At 37.2% G+C, this 19,446-nt stretch overlaps 5 protein-coding genes across 11 annotated transcripts in view; 3 read left to right on the top strand and 2 right to left on the bottom strand.

The window, feature by feature from the left end:
- The first annotated feature begins 194 nt into the window (after positions 1 to 194).
- On the top strand, positions 195 to 9,494 carry LOC123012730 (bcl-2-related ovarian killer protein-like). 5 transcript variants are annotated; one of them, XM_044410829.1, is made up of 5 exons: positions 195 to 312; positions 6,126 to 6,773; positions 6,827 to 6,934; positions 9,130 to 9,254; positions 9,295 to 9,494. In XM_044410829.1, exons 2-4 carry the CDS (start codon positions 6,141 to 6,143, stop codon positions 9,184 to 9,186), a joined length of 798 nt encoding a protein of 265 aa, XP_044266764.1. In that variant the 5' UTR covers positions 195 to 312; positions 6,126 to 6,140; the 3' UTR covers positions 9,187 to 9,254; positions 9,295 to 9,494. The 5 variants fall into 5 exon arrangements, with proteins under 5 accessions (XP_044266764.1, XP_044266768.1, XP_044266765.1 ...); XM_044410830.1 differs by lacking the exon at positions 195 to 312 and adding an exon at positions 5,357 to 5,520; XM_044410832.1 differs by lacking the exon at positions 195 to 312 and adding an exon at positions 5,521 to 5,638.
- Positions 2,746 to 5,716, bottom strand: LOC123012728. Its single transcript, XM_044410828.1, has 3 exons — positions 4,773 to 5,716; positions 4,549 to 4,730; positions 2,746 to 3,291 (listed from the first exon to the last, which is right to left on the bottom strand). The coding sequence occupies exons 1-3, from the start codon at positions 5,357 to 5,359 to the stop codon at positions 2,840 to 2,842; spliced, it is 1,221 nt and encodes a 406-aa protein (XP_044266763.1). The 5' UTR covers positions 5,360 to 5,716; the 3' UTR covers positions 2,746 to 2,839.
- Positions 7,007 to 9,651, bottom strand: LOC123012727 (zinc finger CCCH domain-containing protein 10-like). Of its 3 annotated transcripts, none has more exons than XM_044410827.1 (5): positions 9,512 to 9,651; positions 8,631 to 8,787; positions 8,085 to 8,579; positions 7,693 to 8,036; positions 7,007 to 7,645 (listed from the first exon to the last, which is right to left on the bottom strand). In XM_044410827.1, the coding sequence occupies exons 2-5, from the start codon at positions 8,690 to 8,692 to the stop codon at positions 7,260 to 7,262; spliced, it is 1,287 nt and encodes a 428-aa protein (XP_044266762.1). In that variant the 5' UTR covers positions 8,693 to 8,787; positions 9,512 to 9,651; the 3' UTR covers positions 7,007 to 7,259. The 3 variants fall into 3 exon arrangements, with proteins under 3 accessions (XP_044266762.1, XP_044266760.1, XP_044266761.1); XM_044410825.1 differs by having other exon boundaries at positions 8,631 to 8,842; positions 9,512 to 9,649; XM_044410826.1 differs by lacking the exon at positions 9,512 to 9,651 and having other exon boundaries at positions 8,631 to 9,505.
- Positions 9,652 to 10,802: 1,151 nt separating this feature from the next.
- On the top strand, positions 10,803 to 11,539 carry LOC123013099 (bursicon). The gene is made up of 3 exons (XM_044411437.1): positions 10,803 to 10,923; positions 10,968 to 11,167; positions 11,216 to 11,539. The coding sequence occupies exons 1-3, from the start codon at positions 10,902 to 10,904 to the stop codon at positions 11,480 to 11,482; spliced, it is 489 nt and encodes a 162-aa protein (XP_044267372.1). The 5' UTR covers positions 10,803 to 10,901; the 3' UTR covers positions 11,483 to 11,539.
- Positions 11,540 to 11,840: 301 nt separating this feature from the next.
- LOC123012562 (26S proteasome non-ATPase regulatory subunit 1) overlaps positions 11,841 to 19,446 on the top strand; it is a 39,313-nt gene continuing 31,707 nt past the window's right edge. The window contains exons 1-8 of the mRNA XM_044410574.1: positions 11,841 to 11,958; positions 12,223 to 12,340; positions 12,393 to 12,562; positions 12,611 to 12,849; positions 12,897 to 13,516; positions 13,565 to 13,817; positions 13,869 to 14,057; positions 17,516 to 17,731. Of these exons, the coding sequence (XP_044266509.1) occupies positions 11,940 to 11,958; positions 12,223 to 12,340; positions 12,393 to 12,562; positions 12,611 to 12,849; positions 12,897 to 13,516; positions 13,565 to 13,817; positions 13,869 to 14,057; positions 17,516 to 17,731 (1,824 nt within the window). The 5' untranslated portion in view covers positions 11,841 to 11,939. The remainder of the gene's footprint in view (positions 11,959 to 12,222; positions 12,341 to 12,392; positions 12,563 to 12,610; positions 12,850 to 12,896; positions 13,517 to 13,564; positions 13,818 to 13,868; positions 14,058 to 17,515; positions 17,732 to 19,446) is intronic.

Here is a 19,446-nt window from a genome sequence, read left to right as displayed (position 1 = left end):
GTTTAGACAGATTTTGAATCGCTCAATTTTAAATAAATTTAATTTAATTGGGGAAAAAAGTGATACAAACGTTATCTCAATTGCGAGTTTCCGACCTCGCTCGAAACCGTTGTGAATGAATCCCCGAGACGTCCACCTTGAGGCAGGGCCTCCGTCGTGTATCATCGCGAGTTGACCGGCGCGCCAAAAACCATTTCATATCACATGTTGCCTCCTCCGTGCAACAATCACGCTCCAACTTTGCTAATTTCCGGTGTTTCGTTGTCGGTGAGTGCGAGTTGAGTGATGCGGGAGTCTTGGCGCTTCCTCCAGGTAAGCCTCTCGGCCCCCAGTGGCGGGTCTCGCTCGCCTTGCGCCCCCAATCCCAGCCGTTTTATCGAAATTATCGGTTATTTACACTGCGTGTTGTTATCGCAACAGCAGTTTAACAGGTGTTATCGGGGGTTGGGGCGCTGAATGGCAATGGACACGTCGGACGTGTCCCATTGTTCAAATGGGCTCGATAAGGAGTCTGCTTTCTAGTGCGTGAGGAGATTCAAGAATGAAGTTTTAGGCAAAACGGTTACGGTCTTGAATGAGCAGTTAGACAATCAAGTACATCGGAAAAATACGAATTGTAATAATTTAAACCGTTTTTTTATTAACTTAATTGAGAAATAATTACGAAACAGTAGTCCAAACATGAGAAATGTCTAGCATTTTGTGTTTTTTTCTTACCGAGAAAAGCATTAAAAAATTATAAATTCATTACTCAAGGTCCTCAATGAGCAAATTATTCGATTAGTAAATTGTCAAGTGCATAGGAAAATTAATAACAATTACAATAAAGTTCATTTGTGTCAATAATTTTCCTACGAAAACAGTATTTAAAAAACGTGTTCATGAAGAGATAGTCAAAAATTGGAGAATAAATAAATGAGTTTCTAATTCTAATTCTTTCAAAAATGGAAGAAACAAGACAAAATTTACAGAGACAAATGTGAGCTCGCAGATCGAAGATCTTAACTTAAAATTTATTTAAAAAAATATACTGGAATTATCTCAAGTTACCTTTTATTTTTGTAAATCAAGGTTCACGAAGTAAATTTTTTACTTGAGATTTTTTTTTTAGTTCAAAATCATAGTTTTTCCAGAAGGTATACTACCGGGTGACTATAAATGTTTGTGACAAAAATCTATTGGCAACACTGAATTATTGTTAATCCTTCTAATTTGTTACATCAGAACGTTTCAGGTGATGGCTAAATCAGCAGTCGCTGATGACGTTTGAATTTGGAAGTCAATGTTGCCAAACTAAAATTCTAAATTTGACATATCACAGTCATTTCAGTCCCGGTAGTTCTCGAGATTCTAAGATTTCTTGCCTAAAAAATGTGTATGCTTTTAATTTGTTCAAAAACTCCTGAAAAAATTAACTTGACCGTAAAAATAACGAAAAAAGCATCTCATTCATATTAAGTAGGTCAAGGTTATGAGATCGATACAATTGTCAATACTATATTACACTTTAGCAAAATTACTACCTACAATTCGAACTTTTAGAAAAATTACGTTTTTCATGTTGCATACAGTGTGTCCCTGGATAGGCGAAACGACTTGTACAAGATAAAAAAAATCGATTCAAATTTTCATTTTCCCTGCTTGGTTAAAGACTAATTTCTAACATAAATTTAGCTTTGAAAAATCAAGTATGCCTTGGAAATTTTCAAAAATTTTCTTTTTCTGTAGCAAATAGGCACGACAAAAAATATGAAAAGTTGTTTAGAATCAACATCTAGGCTCATTTCATCGGCCAACTATGATTTTGCATTTTTTTTTATATTTATTAATTTACAAATTAAAGAATTTTATTTTTAATAGTTCTTTCATTACGAATAAAAAATACATTTAGATTATTAGTACTCAATAAATTTTTGACGTTTCTGTTGTAAGAATCAATTATCTGGGAAAAAAATTAAACATCATAGTTGGTCGGTGAATCAAAAAAAAAATCATATAAGTCGTCATTTTGACAGAAAAAATCACTTGACTCAAGTCAAAACAAAATTTCATTCTCAAAAACGATCATATTTTTTGTAGCAGTTTTAATTTTTATTTTCTGAAGACAAATGATGAAAAAACAGCTTGGTTCCATTTTTTCTGTTCACTTTGTATATGAACTTAAAGTAAAATTGACAATCATCGAAATCATATAGTGATTGACCACGTATATCGTATAACCTTGAGCCACTTCATATAAAAGAAATTGACACTATGAGCGTCTTATTAATTTCATTAAATTTCCATTATACAGGCTGATTTTAATAATTGTGCAGAAATTTTAACAGATCAACATTCGGATAAGACAAGTTCAGTTATTTTGACTTTTTTCGACATGCACAACTATTAAAGTCACCCTGTATTAAAAGAATGTGGAATATTTAACTTGACTTAACAAGAAAGTCGTAAAACAATAAAACCAACTAATTAGCATTAATTTAATCATTTATTGACCACGAATCAACTGAAATAATCTCCGACTGGAGGGAGTCTTATCGCGCTTGTAGGTAAATATTATTTGTGTAATTGGGTTTTGTGTTGATTATTTTAGGTCGTTTCCGGTGTCAGATTAGCGTCAAACAACTTTATTAAAACGCAACGTGAATAAAAACTCCTTGAGCTTTCTCCACCCAATTTAAATATCCAATAAACTTGTCCTTGACAAATCCATTGTCGTCCAAATAGAATAAAACTTCATTCTCCGTTTCGATTTATTAACAACAACGACAAAACAATTACAAGCAATTAACAAAACGATTAAAAACCAATTTGTCAATTAATTATTGACATCAACATTGTATCAAATTCTCTTGACCATTACCCCCACGAGGCCGCATGTCAGCACCACGACGGCGACACCCAAACCCAGAACCGCCCATTTGGGATTCGCCGGTTCGGGTGAATCGGGGGGAAGTACCCGGAATTGGAACTGGGATTCCCAGTCGACGGAAAGGTTGGCGGTTGATCGCCGATTCCGGACGCCTTCTTCACAGAGACGACTTTGGCAGTCTCGGGGGCGCAGACAGGCCGACATACGCACTGAAAGTAAAAGATCGTCGGCGGGGGCGGCGCCTTGGAATAAGAAAGCGCGGAATGGGAATTGAACGGACAAGGGGGCGGTATGCTGGGGCTGTTGGGGGCAGATCGAGCGGATTGTGGGGTTGCGGCAACCGTGCTCGTCGACGAGCACGACGGAGCGCTGCGAGGAGGCGCTTCGGATGATGACGCTGCCGAGACGACAAGACTTCCACCCTTCAAAGGGGAAATATTTTTTAAATGATTATACAGGGTGTTAAAAAAAAATCTATCTATAAAAATTTCGAAGTTATGAGAGATTAGATTTTGTACTTTGACTCTATTTATTTCTGTTGGAAAAATAATTTTCCAAGTTTTTTTTGCTACAGGCTATTAGTAGAAGATACAAGGAAGTTGTATCCTAAATTGTAACTCTGTTTAATGTTATTTGTGGCTTTTATTGGCAAAATTTTTGTACTTTTACTAAATAATTATAAAAAAACATATACAAGAACATTTTTTTCATGTTCCTGGTAGCCTATCTTACTTGAAATTTTTCTCTGGGGCGCGAGTTCTGGCGCACCCTGTATAGTGGATCACGAGTTGAGGACAAATAAAAGACTTTTCCTTAAATAGCCGACGTTTCGAAATTTTATAATTTCATCATCAAGGCTTATAAGAAAATTACTACGTGAGGAGTTTTTTTTTATAAAATGATTTTTCATCATTTTTGTCAATTGTATGTGGTTGAAGGTAGCACTGATGATGAAATTTATAAATAAAATTACGAAACGTCGGCTATTTAAGGAAAAGTCTTTTATTTGTCCTCAACTCGTGATCCACTATATTAATGATGCAGGACGTTAACACAACTAATATTTTTTAATTGATTGGCAACAATGGGGATTTTTTATTATTAGATATATCTATTGGCAACATTCTGATTGTTTTAGATGAATTTGACAGTTAGTGTTGCCAAATTAAGATTAGATTTGTGGCCTACTTGACCATAAAAATCGCAACCATTCTTAATCAATCACGCGGTAAATTCAATGCTGCCAATTTAATTTCAAAGACACAAGCCACTTTATTTTACAAATTCTATAAAATAATAATTAGTGTTTTCCATTTTAATGGTCTCCAATACTGCAATAAACAATGTTTGTTCACTTTAATTTTGCTACTGGAGGCAATATTCTAATAAAATAAATTACCGACAATTATGGTAAAAATTATCGGTAATTTAAATATAAAGTGACCAGACGACAGGTTAATGGAGTATTTATAAAATAAATAAATTGTTAATCGCTGCAATAAAATGAATCGACTTTAATAAAATTATGTTTTTTTTTAACTGAAAACACATTTATCGCACAATTACGCATGTTTTCCAAAACAGAAGTTGTGAGAAATTCCGACAATGCGTATTGATTCAAATTTCTATAAATATCTTCGTAATCTGCTTAGGAAGTTAGAGAAAGGAATTTCACTCACCATCGCCCTCGCGAACCGCCGTTCGCAACATTAATTCATCCCCTAGATGAACGGCACTGCCTTGATGGACCGGCTGGTCAAAAACCCCGTTATTTTTCCTCCAAAGAGTGACAACACTGTCGAATTTGCGTTGATTTCCTCCGGATGCAACCGAAATGGACTTGGAATTAGACCTACCCTGTCTAAGATTTGATTAAAAATAAAATTCTTTAATTAAAACCTACTCTAAGGGTTGTCCATTGAGTCGCAAATGTTTGGTGTGAGTCACCACCGCTTCCTGCGGGGTACATTGCAAGGTCACTAGCGGGTCGTCGATTAGTCTCAAACCCGGAATCGTGGCCATACGTAACACAAGACACATCCGGACTCCGCAAGTCCTAATGCCACAATCGGCCATTTTTTGCCCTTCTAGATCAACCCGGAAGACGTCCAACCCCGACGGGCTTACAGCACACTCTGACGCATCCATCACGGGGAAACCCCGGGAATTCGTCCGAAGGAAAGCGCGGAAAAAGCCACTCCCGTCCCGCGAGTCCAAACACGACATGTTTAGGACTTGCAGAGGGGTTTTGACTGGGGGTAAATACTGGTTCGGGGGGGCCGAAATGACGATTCCGTCGTCGGGTGGTATTAGTTCGTCGTGGAGAGGGGGCGGCAAGTATGTTGGTGTCGGGGGTGGTAGGTACACTGGGGGTGGTAAAGTTACAGGGTCGTCGAGTTGAAATGGGGGTTGGGGGTACGAGTAACCGTCACATTTGATGGACACGATCAACGTCAGTTTCACTAGAATAATGGTCAATTTCGTGGCCATTTTTGGACTAAACTGGGCCAGTATCGGGTTTGTATTTATATGAACGGTGTTTTAAAATCGTGATTGACGAGTTCGGGTGCACTCATTCTCGAATTCGGTGTTTTTAAAGACGTGCATAATGGGTTTTATTGATTTGTGATGTTTGATGGATCTTTGGACAAGTAAGGAACTTGTTCGGATAAGTGAAATTTGGTGACACGTGAGCTAATGTGGCCCGATTCCGGTGATTTACCGTGGGAGGAATTTCTTGCACAATATGGACCCAATTAAAGGAACAAAGTACAACTGTGAAGTTCAAGATAATTTGTTAACTTAAAAACACTAAAAAAGTGATTTTTTTTAGTGGTTTTTCCCTGAAAACTAGACTGAAAACTGTTAAAAAAACGGAAACTACGAATTTTCCGTCTCTAAATTCCATTTACACAAAAAAATTGAAACACCTCAACATAAATAGTTTTTCTATTATTTTCTATTACAAAAAAGTATGGAAAAAACTAAATTTAAACTTATAAAACGATTACATGAAAGCAAATGAATATTTCATTGAATCGATTAGTTGGAACGCCAATGTTTTAAATAATGCATGTTAATTCCTCAACAATGTTGAAATAATAACTCACTCTGTTTAAAAATAGTTCACTATAACAACCTCGTTTAAGAATAAAAATGATTAATTCACGTCATAACAATTCGATGGATTAATCACTGAAGAGTTATGAAGCCTAAAGATTAGCAAGTTTAATAAACACGAATTTATTTTTTTCAGGGAATCCCTTGATGCATGGAGGCGGCGTTGCGCCCCCGTGGCCCCCCGCGCCGTAAGTTCAGTTTCCCCGCCGCCTTGACCATCACCGACCCCCTCCCCCCCAACTCCAAACGCCGTTTCAGCAACGTCGGCGACGCCGTCACCCGCAAACTCTCCACAACCATTGGTTGGCGGCGCCCTCCTGAAGAAGTCGTCGCCGTGGGCCGAGCCCTCTGCGTCCTTTACATCCGTAGTCGCCTGAAACGCGCCGGACTTTTCAACCGGAAATTGGGCCTTACGCGTGTCCGCAGCACTGTAAGCGCCGTCCCCGGGGGCGGCAGCGCCACAGTCCGGGAGGTGTTCCCCGGTTTGGCGTGTGCCTGCGCCGAGTTGGAGAGGGCCCATTCCCGACTCTACCAAAACATCGCACGACAGACAGGAGTGGGGCCCGAGACGGGGCCTGGGGGGCTGCTGGCTGCGATAGGACACCAGTTGATGCGGTGCGAGCCGGCGTGGGGTAAAGTCGTGGCGGTTTATAGCGTGGCAGGGGGGCTGGCGGTGGACTGTGTAAGGCTGGGGCATCCGGAAAATGTCCACGATTTGATTGATGGGATGACGGAGCTGTTGGAGGATAGGTTGGCCATGTGGGTGGCGGCCAATGGGGGCTGGGTGAGTCACGCAAAATTTGATTTGAGACATGTGGTGTGATTTTTTTCTTGCAGACTGGCTTGAGTAGTCACTGCCGACCCGAGGACCAAGACATCTCTTTCATCGAATATCTCGGAATCTTAGCCCTAGTATTAGCAATCCTACTTACGGCCTACATTATAGTAAGATTCTTCGTTAAATTCAGCATGTTGTAGCTTACAGAAATAAATTACGTTGAATAATTTGACTGGTCATTTAGAAAAACTTCGACATAAATAAGTTTATTTTAAGTATATTAACATTTTTAGAACGAAGAGAAAACTGTTTATCAAATAGCTAAATTAAGAAAAATTTGTACATGATTTGCACAAACCACTTATCATTACCAAAACGACACTGAACTAAGCACATGTTCTTAAAAACCGAAAAACTGAACCTATATACAAGCTTGAAACAAACCTTAGCCTACTTCAGTCTTCACTAAACTACACTTTAGTAAAAATCCCTTTAATGTGTCAACGCATGATTGATACTTTGCGTCATAATTGGATAGGACACCATCGGTTGTGTCGTATTCGACATTGCATTCACTTGCGACGTATTAATCGCATTTCTGTGCATCTCAATCTGTTGATTTTGCGTGAGCAACTGTTGCGCTAGCTGCGCTTGCGACGTATTAGCCAACGAGGTCAACTGTTGATTAGCCAACTGTTGCTGTTGATTGGCCAATTGTTGCGCTTGTTGCGTGTTAGCCAAAGTCAACTGTTGGGTAGTCGTAGCCAATGCCAATTGAGCTTGCGATGTCAATTGTGGTTGGGCTTGTTGAGCGAGATTATTGGCCAAATTCTGCTGGGCTATCGCTAATTGCGCCTGCGTCGAGGGATTTGTCGTAACTGCAATCACTCGATTAGAGAAAACATTGACACTGGAATTCATCTACCGAGGATTTGTTGACTAGGGGCGAGGATTTGTGCAGGGGGCGCCATCGAAACGGTGGGAACACCCGCAATTGACACTGATACGGGATTACAAGTCGAAACGGTGGCCAACGACACCGGAACGGTGGCAACGCTCGCCGTCACCGTTCGGATCACTTGAGGAGTGTTGGTGTTGGTTATAGTGACGGCGGGCATCGAGACGCCTTCGTTGCGCTTATTGGAAACACGGAGATTGGCGTTTTGGTCGAGGAGGAACTCGTTAGTGGCCGTCAAATCGGACACTTGGCGCTTCAACTGGGCGATTTCTTTGTGTAACATGTTGTTCTCTTCTTCCAACATTAAAGTCCTTAAATTTGATTTTTTAATAATAAAAAGGGAAAATTTTGTTAAGTACCTTGCATCGACTCGGCTGAGCATTGGAGGTGGGGGATTCCCCGCAAAGTAACCCTTGAAAACAGCCCGGACTCGGTTCGGCTCAACCGAATGCAATTCCCCTCCATTAGTAAGTATTTCCGGTTCCGCAATGAACCGACGTTTAGGGAGTTGTAACCCACAATCTTCATATTCATCGTAACTTATCGGATTTCGTCTATGAAGACCGTTACTTGGCGTATTCATTACTTGAGATTCAGTCAGAGGATTATTGATACAAATCAAGTTTTTCTTATTGTTGTGTTGTATCAATTCCATGATTTCTGCATCTTCTTCCTCGCGGGTCAAATGTCGATACTTGCAAAAGCTGCGTCTGCATAAACCCTTCCGGAATTGATTACAAATCGGTTGAGCTCCGGGTAATTGATTTTTCCGGGTTGCCTCAGCGAGAATATGATTCGACATGACTCCAGTGTTTTTGTACTCGAATTCTTCCTCTGGAGTGCAATGAATGAATCTGGAATTTAGCTAATTAAATTCTGGAATTTCGGGTTTTGTCTCGACTGACTTGCAAGTGGGCCTGGGACAGATATTATTCTGATAGTCGTGGCAAAAATTCAAAGTCTTCATGTCCGTTTCGTGTTTGTACTTGCAATATCTCCGGTCGCAAATCCCCCGTATGAAATCCCTACAGACGTTGTCTTCCTTGTCGTTTTGCCCCTTCTCTTCAGAATTATCGGACATTTTCAATGAAAAAATAAATACATTAACCGCGCGCACCTGAAAATCGAATTTTCCGTTTTTCCACTTTATTGCAAATTCGCAAATCGTGTAAGAACAGTCGGGGGTTTCACCCGTCGACGGTATAAAAACGAACGTAGCTGAAATACCCCCACAGTCAAACTAAAATGTTCGACAAAATCATACTCTGTCTCGTGTACGCCACTTGTGTCTATTCCGTATCGGAAATATCGGAGGAAACGTGCGAAACACTCATGTCTGACATCAATTTGATAAAAGGTGAAGCCAAAATTGTGAAAAATCCCATGCGAATTTGTCATTTTCAGAGGAATTCGACGAATTGGGGCGCCTACAGAGAATATGCAATGGGGAGGTGGCGGTGAACAAATGCGAAGGCTCGTGCAAAAGCCAAGTCCAGCCGTCGGTCATCACCCCAACTGGATTCCTCAAAGTGAGTCATTTAATACATCGTTGATTAATTTTTCCTCCAGGAATGTTACTGCTGCAGGGAAAGCTTCCTCAGGGAACGCACCATCACTCTCACCCATTGCTACGACCCTGACGGCGTCCGTCTCACGGCCGAAACTGTCAATTCCATGGACGTGAAATTGAGAGAACCGGCCGAATGCAAATGTTACAAATGTGGTGATTTCAGCCGATAATTTTGTATCAATAAATAACGATCAAATTACACGATTTTTTCCTTACCTTATCCTCACTCTAAGGGAAGATTGTAACGCTCGTGTAACTCGGTCACTGTTACTCGTTCGACGTTTGCTAAATGACCCAGCACAGCTTGGGCCAAATCTTTCATATCATTGTAGGCGTGCAAAGCCTTTATTTCGGGCTGATAATCGCTGGTTACGCCACGTGACTTAAACTCCTCCAATTGCTGGTCGAGTAAAGCACTCTTGTTGAGCAAAAGCTGGTATTTTACCTCGAGTTCGGAGGGTTGGGCCATTTACACATTGCTAGAATTCAGAGAAAGGGTGAAAAAATCGAGTAAACAAGTAATGTAACATACAAAAAACAACCATTATTCGCGGTTTGAGTAATTAAACACCGAGGCTTTTAGCAAAGATTTCTATTGGAGAGGGAAAGCTTCCAGAGGGTAAAATTCTGTGAAAGCTCAAGCTTTTAAGACTCGGTACAAAATTGTACAATTCAATTTCCAAAAACTAGGGGTAGCTTAAATATTGAACAATTAATACAGAATTTACCTTTTCAAACGAATACAAGCAGTTTTTTGTCGTTTTTTAACACCAAAACAGTATAAAAACGTCAAGTTAAGAAACATTAACGGCCATTTTACTTCAGCTCAATCGGTAATACAGCAAACTGTAATTGTAAAGGTAGTTTTTGCAAAAAAATATATAAATTTCGTAATCCTAAAACTTCTCTTATATCATCATGTAATTTACTAATTTATAGTCCCCATGCTTTATTACAATGTTTGACACTTTTTTGTTTAATTTTTATTTAGTTTTTGAAATTAATCCTCCTGGTGATGAACCGTGCAACTACAAAAAAATGGCGGAAAGTTTCAATTTAATATTAACTCTTCAAAATTGCTGTATTCTTTAAACTGTAAACTATTAAAATTATTAAAAAGTTAAAAGTTTTTTAATTAGAGTATTGCGTTTTGTTATAAAAATAACAATAATAAACAGTTTCGTTGCTTTGTAATCGATTTATTGCCCAATAAAAAGTTAACAACAAATATACACCAAAAAGCGGAAATAAATCAAACGATATAAGGCTACATTTTTTCATTTGAAATTTCTTGTTTTTGTGCAATTTACCACTACAAAATAAGTCTAAAACCCATTTTTTCTGGTTTTTGTTCTTATTTCCCTGTGCTCCTTAAAAGCCCCATAACTTACTCCTTCGTTGAATATTTACCCACTTAAAGTCCCTCCGTCTCCCGTTGTGGCAACAAGCATATCTACTATCAGCATGACATCCCTAACACGAGTTTCACATATCATATCCTTGAAAAATATCATCGAGTCCATTGCCTTCGACTTGGTGGTGAGGGCTGTTTTATAAAAGGTCTATCCTCTGTTTACAGCATAGTCTTTCAAGTGCCGCCATCGGAATGAAACCCCTTCTTAGTTTAGGTATGTCTGCCACCCCCAAACTCATCTAAACAGTTTTTTCGCAGCTGCATTATGGAAATTGACGATTTTCTTATCGAGTATGTGTCTGGACCCGCGACTCAATAGTAAAATCCAGGCTTCCGGGGCTAGCACGACGGACGAGTGTCAAGTCACTCCGGTGATCCACGTTTTACAATATCCAGGATGTGTGCCTAAACCTATACCTAGTTTTGCTTGTATCGGACGCTGCGCTTCTTATATACAAGTAATTATTTTTCTAGGAACCGGAGGATTGGTAACTGGGGTTTTGTAGGTCTCAGGGAGTAAGATTTGGCAAATGGAGAGGTCCTGCATGTGCTGTCAAGAGTCTGGAGAAAGAGAGGCTTCCGTTTCACTGTTTTGCCCCAAAGCCAAGCCTGGCGAACGGAAATTTATCAAAGTTACAACTAAAGCCCCCTTGGAATGCATGTGTCGGCCTTGCACGGGAGTCGAAGAAAGTGCGGTGATTCCCCAAGAAATTGCCGGGTATGCCGACGAAGGGCCGCTATCTAACCATTTCCTCAAGTCTCATTCCCAATAATTTTGTTAATAAAAATAAAACAATAAATGCGTCCTTTACATTATTTATTTTTCTGTATCGAAACCTGAATTTAATAAATTAGATAAAACATGACTCTTTATTTTGAAACTAACAAATGCGTATTGTTAGTTGCATAATCACAGCAATGCGCAAGTTTGACAATCATTGACCTAACAAAAAATTAGAAAAGGGTATTTGAACCAATCGCAAAAAATTTTGCATGGTCTAAATAATACAATTATTATTTTTATAGCTACAATTGCATTGTTCTTTAGTTTTAATAACAAATTATTATCAAAATTAAGTTTTTTTTATTGATTGACGTCTATCTATTTTTTGCAATTTCTATTTTGGTTGTCATCTGTCAAAATTCACCGCGCTTAGTGACGTTTCATTCAAAGAGTTGTTTCAGTGAAGTTAAAACAGTTTTTGCTCACTATAAAGTCGATTTGTCATCATGAATATTACTTCAGCAGGTAAATGACTCCTAAATCTTTCAATTTCAGCTCAATTTTAGGCTTTTAATTCCGATTATAATTTGAAAATCGCTGACTTTGCACATGCGTTTTGCAAGTCATTGTGCAAAACTTTTCCAAAAACTTGACCAAAATCGAAAAAATAGTCAAGCTGACTCAGTTTGAGTTTTGCAAAAATAGAAAATAAAGCTACGATGACTATCTACTTTTTTTTTCTCAAACATAACCTCACTTTTTCCGGTTTACAAACAATACTTTTTTCAGCGGGGATCATCTCCCTTCTTGAGGAGCCCCGCCCGGAACTGAAAGTCTTCGCTTTGAAGAAGCTCGATTCAATCGTCGATGAATTCTGGCCAGAGATTTCCGAAGCAATTGAGAAAATGTGAGTTAGAGTTTTGCCATTAATTTCCTGGTGTGATTTTGTCGAATTTCAGTGAAATTCTCCACGAGGATAAAGTATTTCAACAGCATAATCTTGCAGCGTTGGTTGCGAGTAAAGTCTACTATCATTTAGGGTCATTTGAGGACTCTCTAACTTACGCATTGGGGGCTGGGGATTTGTTTGATGTCAACGCAAGAACTGAATACGTGGAGACTATTCTCGGTTTGTGGTGATTTGGTAGCGATTTGTTTGTAATTGTGGGGTTTTTAGCGAAATGTATTGATTATTACACCCAACATCGTATTGCTTTAGCTGACAACGTCCCCGCGGCTAAACCGATCGACCCCAGATTGGAGGCTATCGTAAATCGAATGTTTCAACGTTGCTTGGATGATGGACAGTATAAACAGGCCATGGGTTTGGCTCTGGAGACCCGCCGAATGGACATTTTTGAGGCCTCTATTACTCAATCCGACGACATGTGCAATATGCTTATTTATGCGTTCCAAGTACGTTTTAAAAGTTTTTTGGACAATTGTGACAATTTGTATTTTAGGTTGCAATGAGTCTTATTCAAAATCGAGGGTTTCGTAACACCGTTCTCCGATCTCTCGTCGGTCTTTACCGAAATCTTGCAATCCCCGATTATGTCAATATGTGTCAGTGTTTAATCTTCCTTGAAGATCCACTTTCCGTGGCCGAAATTTTGGATAAATTGGTCCAAGGAGATGAAGAAAACCGTCTCATGGCTTATCAGATAGCTTTCGATTTGTATGAATCAGCGACTCAACAATTTTTGGAACGTGTTATGGTGGCTTTGAGACTTACAGCCCCCATACCGTCCTTACTTGAAGACAAACTCAAACCTAAGACTGTTGAAAGTACGTCTGAAAATACAGAAACGGAAAATAAGCCTGAAGTTAAGGAGGAAAAGTCATTGGAAAACCTGAACGAGAAAGAGAAAGAGCATCAAGAACGTTTGGAAAAGTTGCACGTTATTTTATCAGGGGAAATTTCCATTGAGTTGCATTTACAATTTTTGATTCGTTCAAATCATGCCGATTTGCTTATTTTGAAACAAACGAAAGAGACTGTTAGGGTCAGTATTTGTCACACGGCAACTGTTATTGCCAATGCTTTTATGCACAGCGGGACTACAAGTGATCAGTTTTTGAGGTTTGTCGAAAAAATTTCAATTCTGTGAAAAAAAAACTTTATTTTTAGAGATAATCTCGAATGGCTTGCGAGGGCTACAAATTGGGCGAAATTAACAGCGACTGCGTCTTTGGGGGTGATCCATCGTGGTCACGAACAAGAAGCTTTAACCTTGATGCAGAGTTATCTACCGAAAGAAGTGGGCCCCAGTGCTGGATACTCTGAAGGTGGCGGTTTGTACGCTTTAGGTTTGATTCATGCCAATCACGGGGCCAACATTATTGATTATCTTTTGGCTCAGCTTAAAGACGCCCAAAATGAGGTTTGTTACTGTTAATGGGGGTTGAAATTTCTCTTTATTTTGGAGTTCCAGATGGTACGTCATGGTGGCTGTTTGGGTTTGGGTTTGGCCGCTATGGGGACCCATCGTCAGGACGTTTACGAACAATTGAGATTCAATTTGTACCAAGATGATGCAAATACGGGCGAAGCTGCCGGTATTGCAATGGGTATGGTAATGTTAGGTTCGAAAAATCCAACAGCGATTGAGGATATGGTCGCGGTGAGTGAATTTGTTTAGTCTGCGGTCCGGTTTGAATTATTGTCAGCGAAATAAGGGTTTTTGTCGTACAATCGATGATTAATTGCGCGTCTGTCAATTTTTTGCCGGAAATTGAACGATTTCTGAAGGAGCGCTGGAAATGGTTGTTTAATAGTATTATAGTTTTGTGATGGAATAATGAGTTTGGCGACACGCGAAATATGAAGACATTTTCAGCGTGCTTGGAACGCCGCGTAAATATTTTAACGAAAATGTTTTGAATACCGTACTGTTATTATTGTGTTTGATAATAACAGGTGTTGCGGGTCTCGACGAGGGGTGATATATACGAGTCTGTTTAAACAAGAGTTTAAAATTCCGATTCAAGCCGCATAGCGGCGAGTTGTAAAACAATCATTTGGCCTTCTGTAACGAGTCATTTGTAGTTTTTTTTTATTTTGCGCTTTTTATACTGTTCATAGAAACAAAAAAAGAAATTTAGGGAATTTTAATTCATTGAATTCTCAAGATTTTTTCGTGTAGGTCCACCAGAAAGTACGGAAATTGTTGAAAATTTTGAACTTCTTCTTCTTGGATCTTCTTGGTATGGAAACGATGAACAAAAACACGATTAGCCCGTCACACCAAACTTTTATTTTAATAGCACAACGCGTTTCGACCACAAAGTGGTCATCCTCAGGTGAGAATAAAACTAATAAATACTACTAAACTAATAAATACTAATAAAACTAATAAAAGTTTTATTCTCACCTGAGGATGACCACTTTGTGGTCGAAACGCGTTGTGCTATTAAAATAAAAGTTTGGTGTGACGGGCTAATCGTGTTTTTGTTCATCGAAAATTTTGAAAGCAATTTAAGGTAAATTCTATCGGGTCTTACCCAAGATAACGCAGACTTACCCAGACATACGCAAGTTATGACGTCATTGCATTGCCAACATAAGCCTTAACGTCAAAAAAAAGACTAAAAATTACATGCGTAATGCGTATGTACTGTTAAAAGTTCAAGTGTCAATTGTCATGATTTTTTATTATTAATTTGTATAAGAATACGTTATACAGGATGCGCCAGAACTCGCGCCCCAGAGAAAAATGCCATATAAGGTAAGATACCAGGAACATGGAAAAAATGTTAAAAAAATGTTATCTATAAAAATTTCGAAGTTATGAGGGTTTAAAATTTGCACTTTGACTATTTATTTCTGTCGGAAAAATAATTTTCCAAGTTTTTTTGCTATAGGCTATTAAAAGAGGAAACAAGGAAGCTGTATCCTAAATTGTAACTCTGTTCAATGTTATTTGTAGCTTTTATTGGCAAAATTTTTGTCCCTTTACTAAATAATTGTAAAAAAACATATACAAGATCATCAATATCCTTAAATAGATATAAAAAAATGTCAAATGTCAAAAAATAAATGTCAAAATTTTGACCCTGTATGTTTTCTTATTATTTTTTCAGCAGGATGCCTTATGTTGATTTTTCGTCGTACCGTGGTGTTATGGTACGAATAACATTCAACAATTTACAATATTGAAGCTGTCAGTAACACACAGGGCTGTTAAGAGGTTTTAACAGCCTGCTTTTTTAACGCTCGGCTTTTTTGACAGTTTTGACAATTTAAATTTTTAAATATTTACGTTTTCAGAATTTAAAAATATTTTTTTTTAATAAAGTAATTTAATACGACGAAAAACGTCTTTTGTCAAACAACTGCCTCGGTCATTATGGTTTTTTTAACAGCTCATAACTATTTAAATGTATTCTGCAAATTAATACCACCTAATGGCTGGTTACTTACCGTTACTTTCAACGGCATTGTCACCAACATTTAAAACATAAAATACACTATACTGTTAATGCACTCTGAGGAGTTGTTAACACACCCAAACGAGTTTATTAAAAACGCAAAATAGGAAAAACTATACATAAGTTAATTTGAGATAAGATTAATAATTTTTTTGTTCGTTTGCTTACAAATCAATTACTCTTTGTGAAATCAAAGATCCCAAATTAATTAACGTTTACTTTATTAAATAACTAGACACGAGACGTTAAATCGTATCCGATCAATGGCGAATATAAAACTAATTAATTAGTAACACGTAATTCGTGCTCTTATCTCAGAGCAGACAAAAAATTTACTTGAAACACTTGACAGATTTTTTATTTGGCGATTTCTCCAAAGAAACGATTTTTTTTCTTTAATAATTAATTACCGTAGGTAATAATAAATTAACAAAAATAACGTTTTTTGTAGGTTAGGTTATATTTTTCACCGTTGTATTTCTGAGTAATAAATATGTAGTAGTGAAAAAAAATTGCATAAAACATTGGAGAGAAGATTTACTATTTTGACTCACTAAAGCAAATAATGAAGGTATTCGAGGTGTCGCATTGTATTTTAATATTGATTTGTTGTAAAATATTCCCTGAAATGTGTCATACAAAAATCTGTCGGTACAAAAATATCAGTCGTTTTTCATCAACTATTAAAACCGTTTTCAAATATTCATCGTACATTTTTGTCTCCACACAGTAAAGCTTACAGTTAAATATTTTATCTTCGCAATTTCCATTTAACGTGGCTTAATATTTCTCTTCTCGGTTAATTGGCTAAGAGTTTTCTCGGTCATTATTTATATTTTTTTCTTGTCGTAAATTACGACTCTAAAAAGAGCAGACTTGTTGCAAACAATGCATCCGGGCGAGGATTAGTGGAAATATTCATACATTAAACAACCCCTTAACGCTTGTGCATATTTAACGGTTCTAAACTCCCTACCCACTTAATGAAATTGTTAATGTAATCCTCCCGTCTTTGCAGCGCTCTCTCCTCGTTCAAAAACAAACTTTCGCTCTTGTGTTCCGAAAAAAAGCAGCCTAACAATAAATCTTTCTTGCGGTTTTTATTCGATAATCCAGTTTTCAGTTATGCCAAGCTTTCAACTAACTTATGAAAGCATTAATTGAATTCCGGGTGTTTAGTTAACGTTTGTTTTAACACAAAATATTCGTTTGACGAATTCCGAATTTTTTTTAGTTGTTTTTTGAAGTTATATAAAGCCTGGAAATCCATAATCAGCTGCATTGTTACATTGCGTATTCATTTACATAAATTAATGAACGCCGGATCGATGACTGATTTTGTTTGGAAGATGATGCTTTCAAAGCTTTGGCAATTGGCTGTTGTATGAAACCGTTTCTAATTAGGTCTATTTTGGTTGTGTCTGGTGCACACTCTGCCGAATAACCCCCTGCAGATATTCCGCAAACGTCACGCAAATCCCGCCCGAAATGAGAATTTTCCCCACTAAATTAACTTTAAATCTTAGTTGTTGTGATTTAAGAGAGTGACGTAATGACGTTGTGGTTATTTTAAGAATAGTAGATACAACGTAAAACCACCTGCTTATTTTCTAGTCTTGTTACGAAATTTATGTGAGATTTTTCGTTACAGTACGCCCAAGAGAGTCAGCATGAGAAGATCCTTCGAGGATTAGCGGTCGGAATAGCTTTCACCATGTACGGTCGCTTGGAAGAGGCCGATCCTCTGATAGAACAACTCACCTCCGATAAGGACCCCATCTTGAGGAGATCAGGAATGTACACTTTGGCGATGGCGTATTGCGGCACGGGACATAATCAAGCTATAAGAAAGTTACTCCATGTCGCTGTAAGTATTCCACATTCTCTTCAAAGAAAAAATTGATTTGTTAACTTTGTTAATTAATCAAGTTTGATGTCGTATTATTAATTAGTTTCAAGAAGGGGGAAAAGCGTGAAAGGGGTCGTTATTATTTTTTCCCCAATACGATAACGCAAACACAACATTATTGAATAAATGAATTTGAAATAAACGTACTTTGCGCGTTAAAATCGGTTCGAAATACACCAAAAATGACGTTCTCCCTTAATAAAGTAGTATTTTATCGTATGAAACATGAAACACGTACACAATGGGGGCGATAAAGACATGAACCAAATCATTTCGATTAATAATAATAAAAAGAATGTTAACAGTGTCACGTTTTCGGAATATTTTTCGAAAGGTCCGGAAACGTTCAGTTTTTAAAATATTCTGCACCAATCGTACGCCTTTTAATTTCAAACTAATACACCGCAAGAAAATAAAAGCATTTTTACCAACAACAAAATTAATCGTGTTTTATTCAACTCCTACGCGAAAAACTCCACACCTACGCGTGTGACAAATTTCGCGTTTTTCGTCCAAATCCGGGTATTTAAGCATCAAATATTTTTACAAACCGTGGGGATTATGATTAGTTTCCGGTTGAGGAAAGTTCGTAACGACTCCATTTTCTTCATGTTTATTTTTATGACCGATTTTTTACCTTTGATGTAGTTGCGGCAACGTAATGTTTTCTTTTCAGATTCTGTTTCTGTCGCATACAAAGCAAATGCACTCAAAAAGCAAAAAAGTTTTTTCACATTAATTTGTCATTTTTTACTACAATGACACATAATCAGAGGGGCTGTTAAAAAAAAATGTACAACCAATTTTAATTTCAAAAAAATACACGGCAGTTTCATTGTTTTTGGATTCATTACTATAATTCGAACTTAATTCTAGCTTAATTTTCGTAATTCAAAAAGAAATCCTGTAATTTAAATTTACTGCAAGTTCTAAAAAATTTACCTCTGATAATTCCAAACAGAATTCCAGTAATTCACAAATAATTTTAGTGATTCTAAAAAAAAAATACTGAAATTTTACTAATTTAATAATCACCGTAAGTCATTGTTTTGAAATTAATTTCCATAATTAATTTGAAAAGAAATCTTCGATAATTCTGAAAACAATTCCAATAATTTGTAAATAATCCCAGTAATTCACAAATAATTATAGTAATTTAACAATTTTACTGAAATTTTAGTTTTCCATTGAAATCCCATTGTTTTCACTGTATTTAGATTAATTCCTATAATTCTAACTTAATTTTTGTAATTCTGAGGGAATTCCTGAAGTTTCAAATTAATTTAGATCGTTCTAAGAAATTAAACGTAATTTTGGAAATAAATCACCTCCGATAGTTCCAAAAAGAATTCCATTAAGTCGCAAATAATTCTAGTAGTAATTCTAAAAAAAATCAATGAAATTCTACTTATTCCAGTAATTCACCGTAATTTTATTGTTTTTAAATAAATTGCTATTAAATTCTGTAATTCTAATTTAATTTTCGTAATTTTAAAAAAATTCTGTAATTCAAATTAATTCCGATGGTTCTAAGAAATACAACGTAATTTTGAAAAGAATTCATCTTCGATAATTTTACAAAGAATTCCAAAATAATTTGCAAATAATTTGAGTAATTTAAAATAAAATTGTAATTTTATTACTTGCAGATTAATTCCTATAATTCCAACTTA

Source organism: Tribolium madens, unplaced genomic scaffold (genome assembly GCF_015345945.1).
Source record: "Tribolium madens isolate multiple individuals breed KSU strain unplaced genomic scaffold, Tmad_KSU_1.1 Scaffold_96;HRSCAF=242;Tcas5.2_LG5, whole genome shotgun sequence".
Taxonomy (NCBI): Eukaryota; Metazoa; Arthropoda; class Insecta; order Coleoptera; family Tenebrionidae; genus Tribolium; species Tribolium madens.
This window is presented reverse-complemented; position numbering and strand designations above follow the sequence as displayed.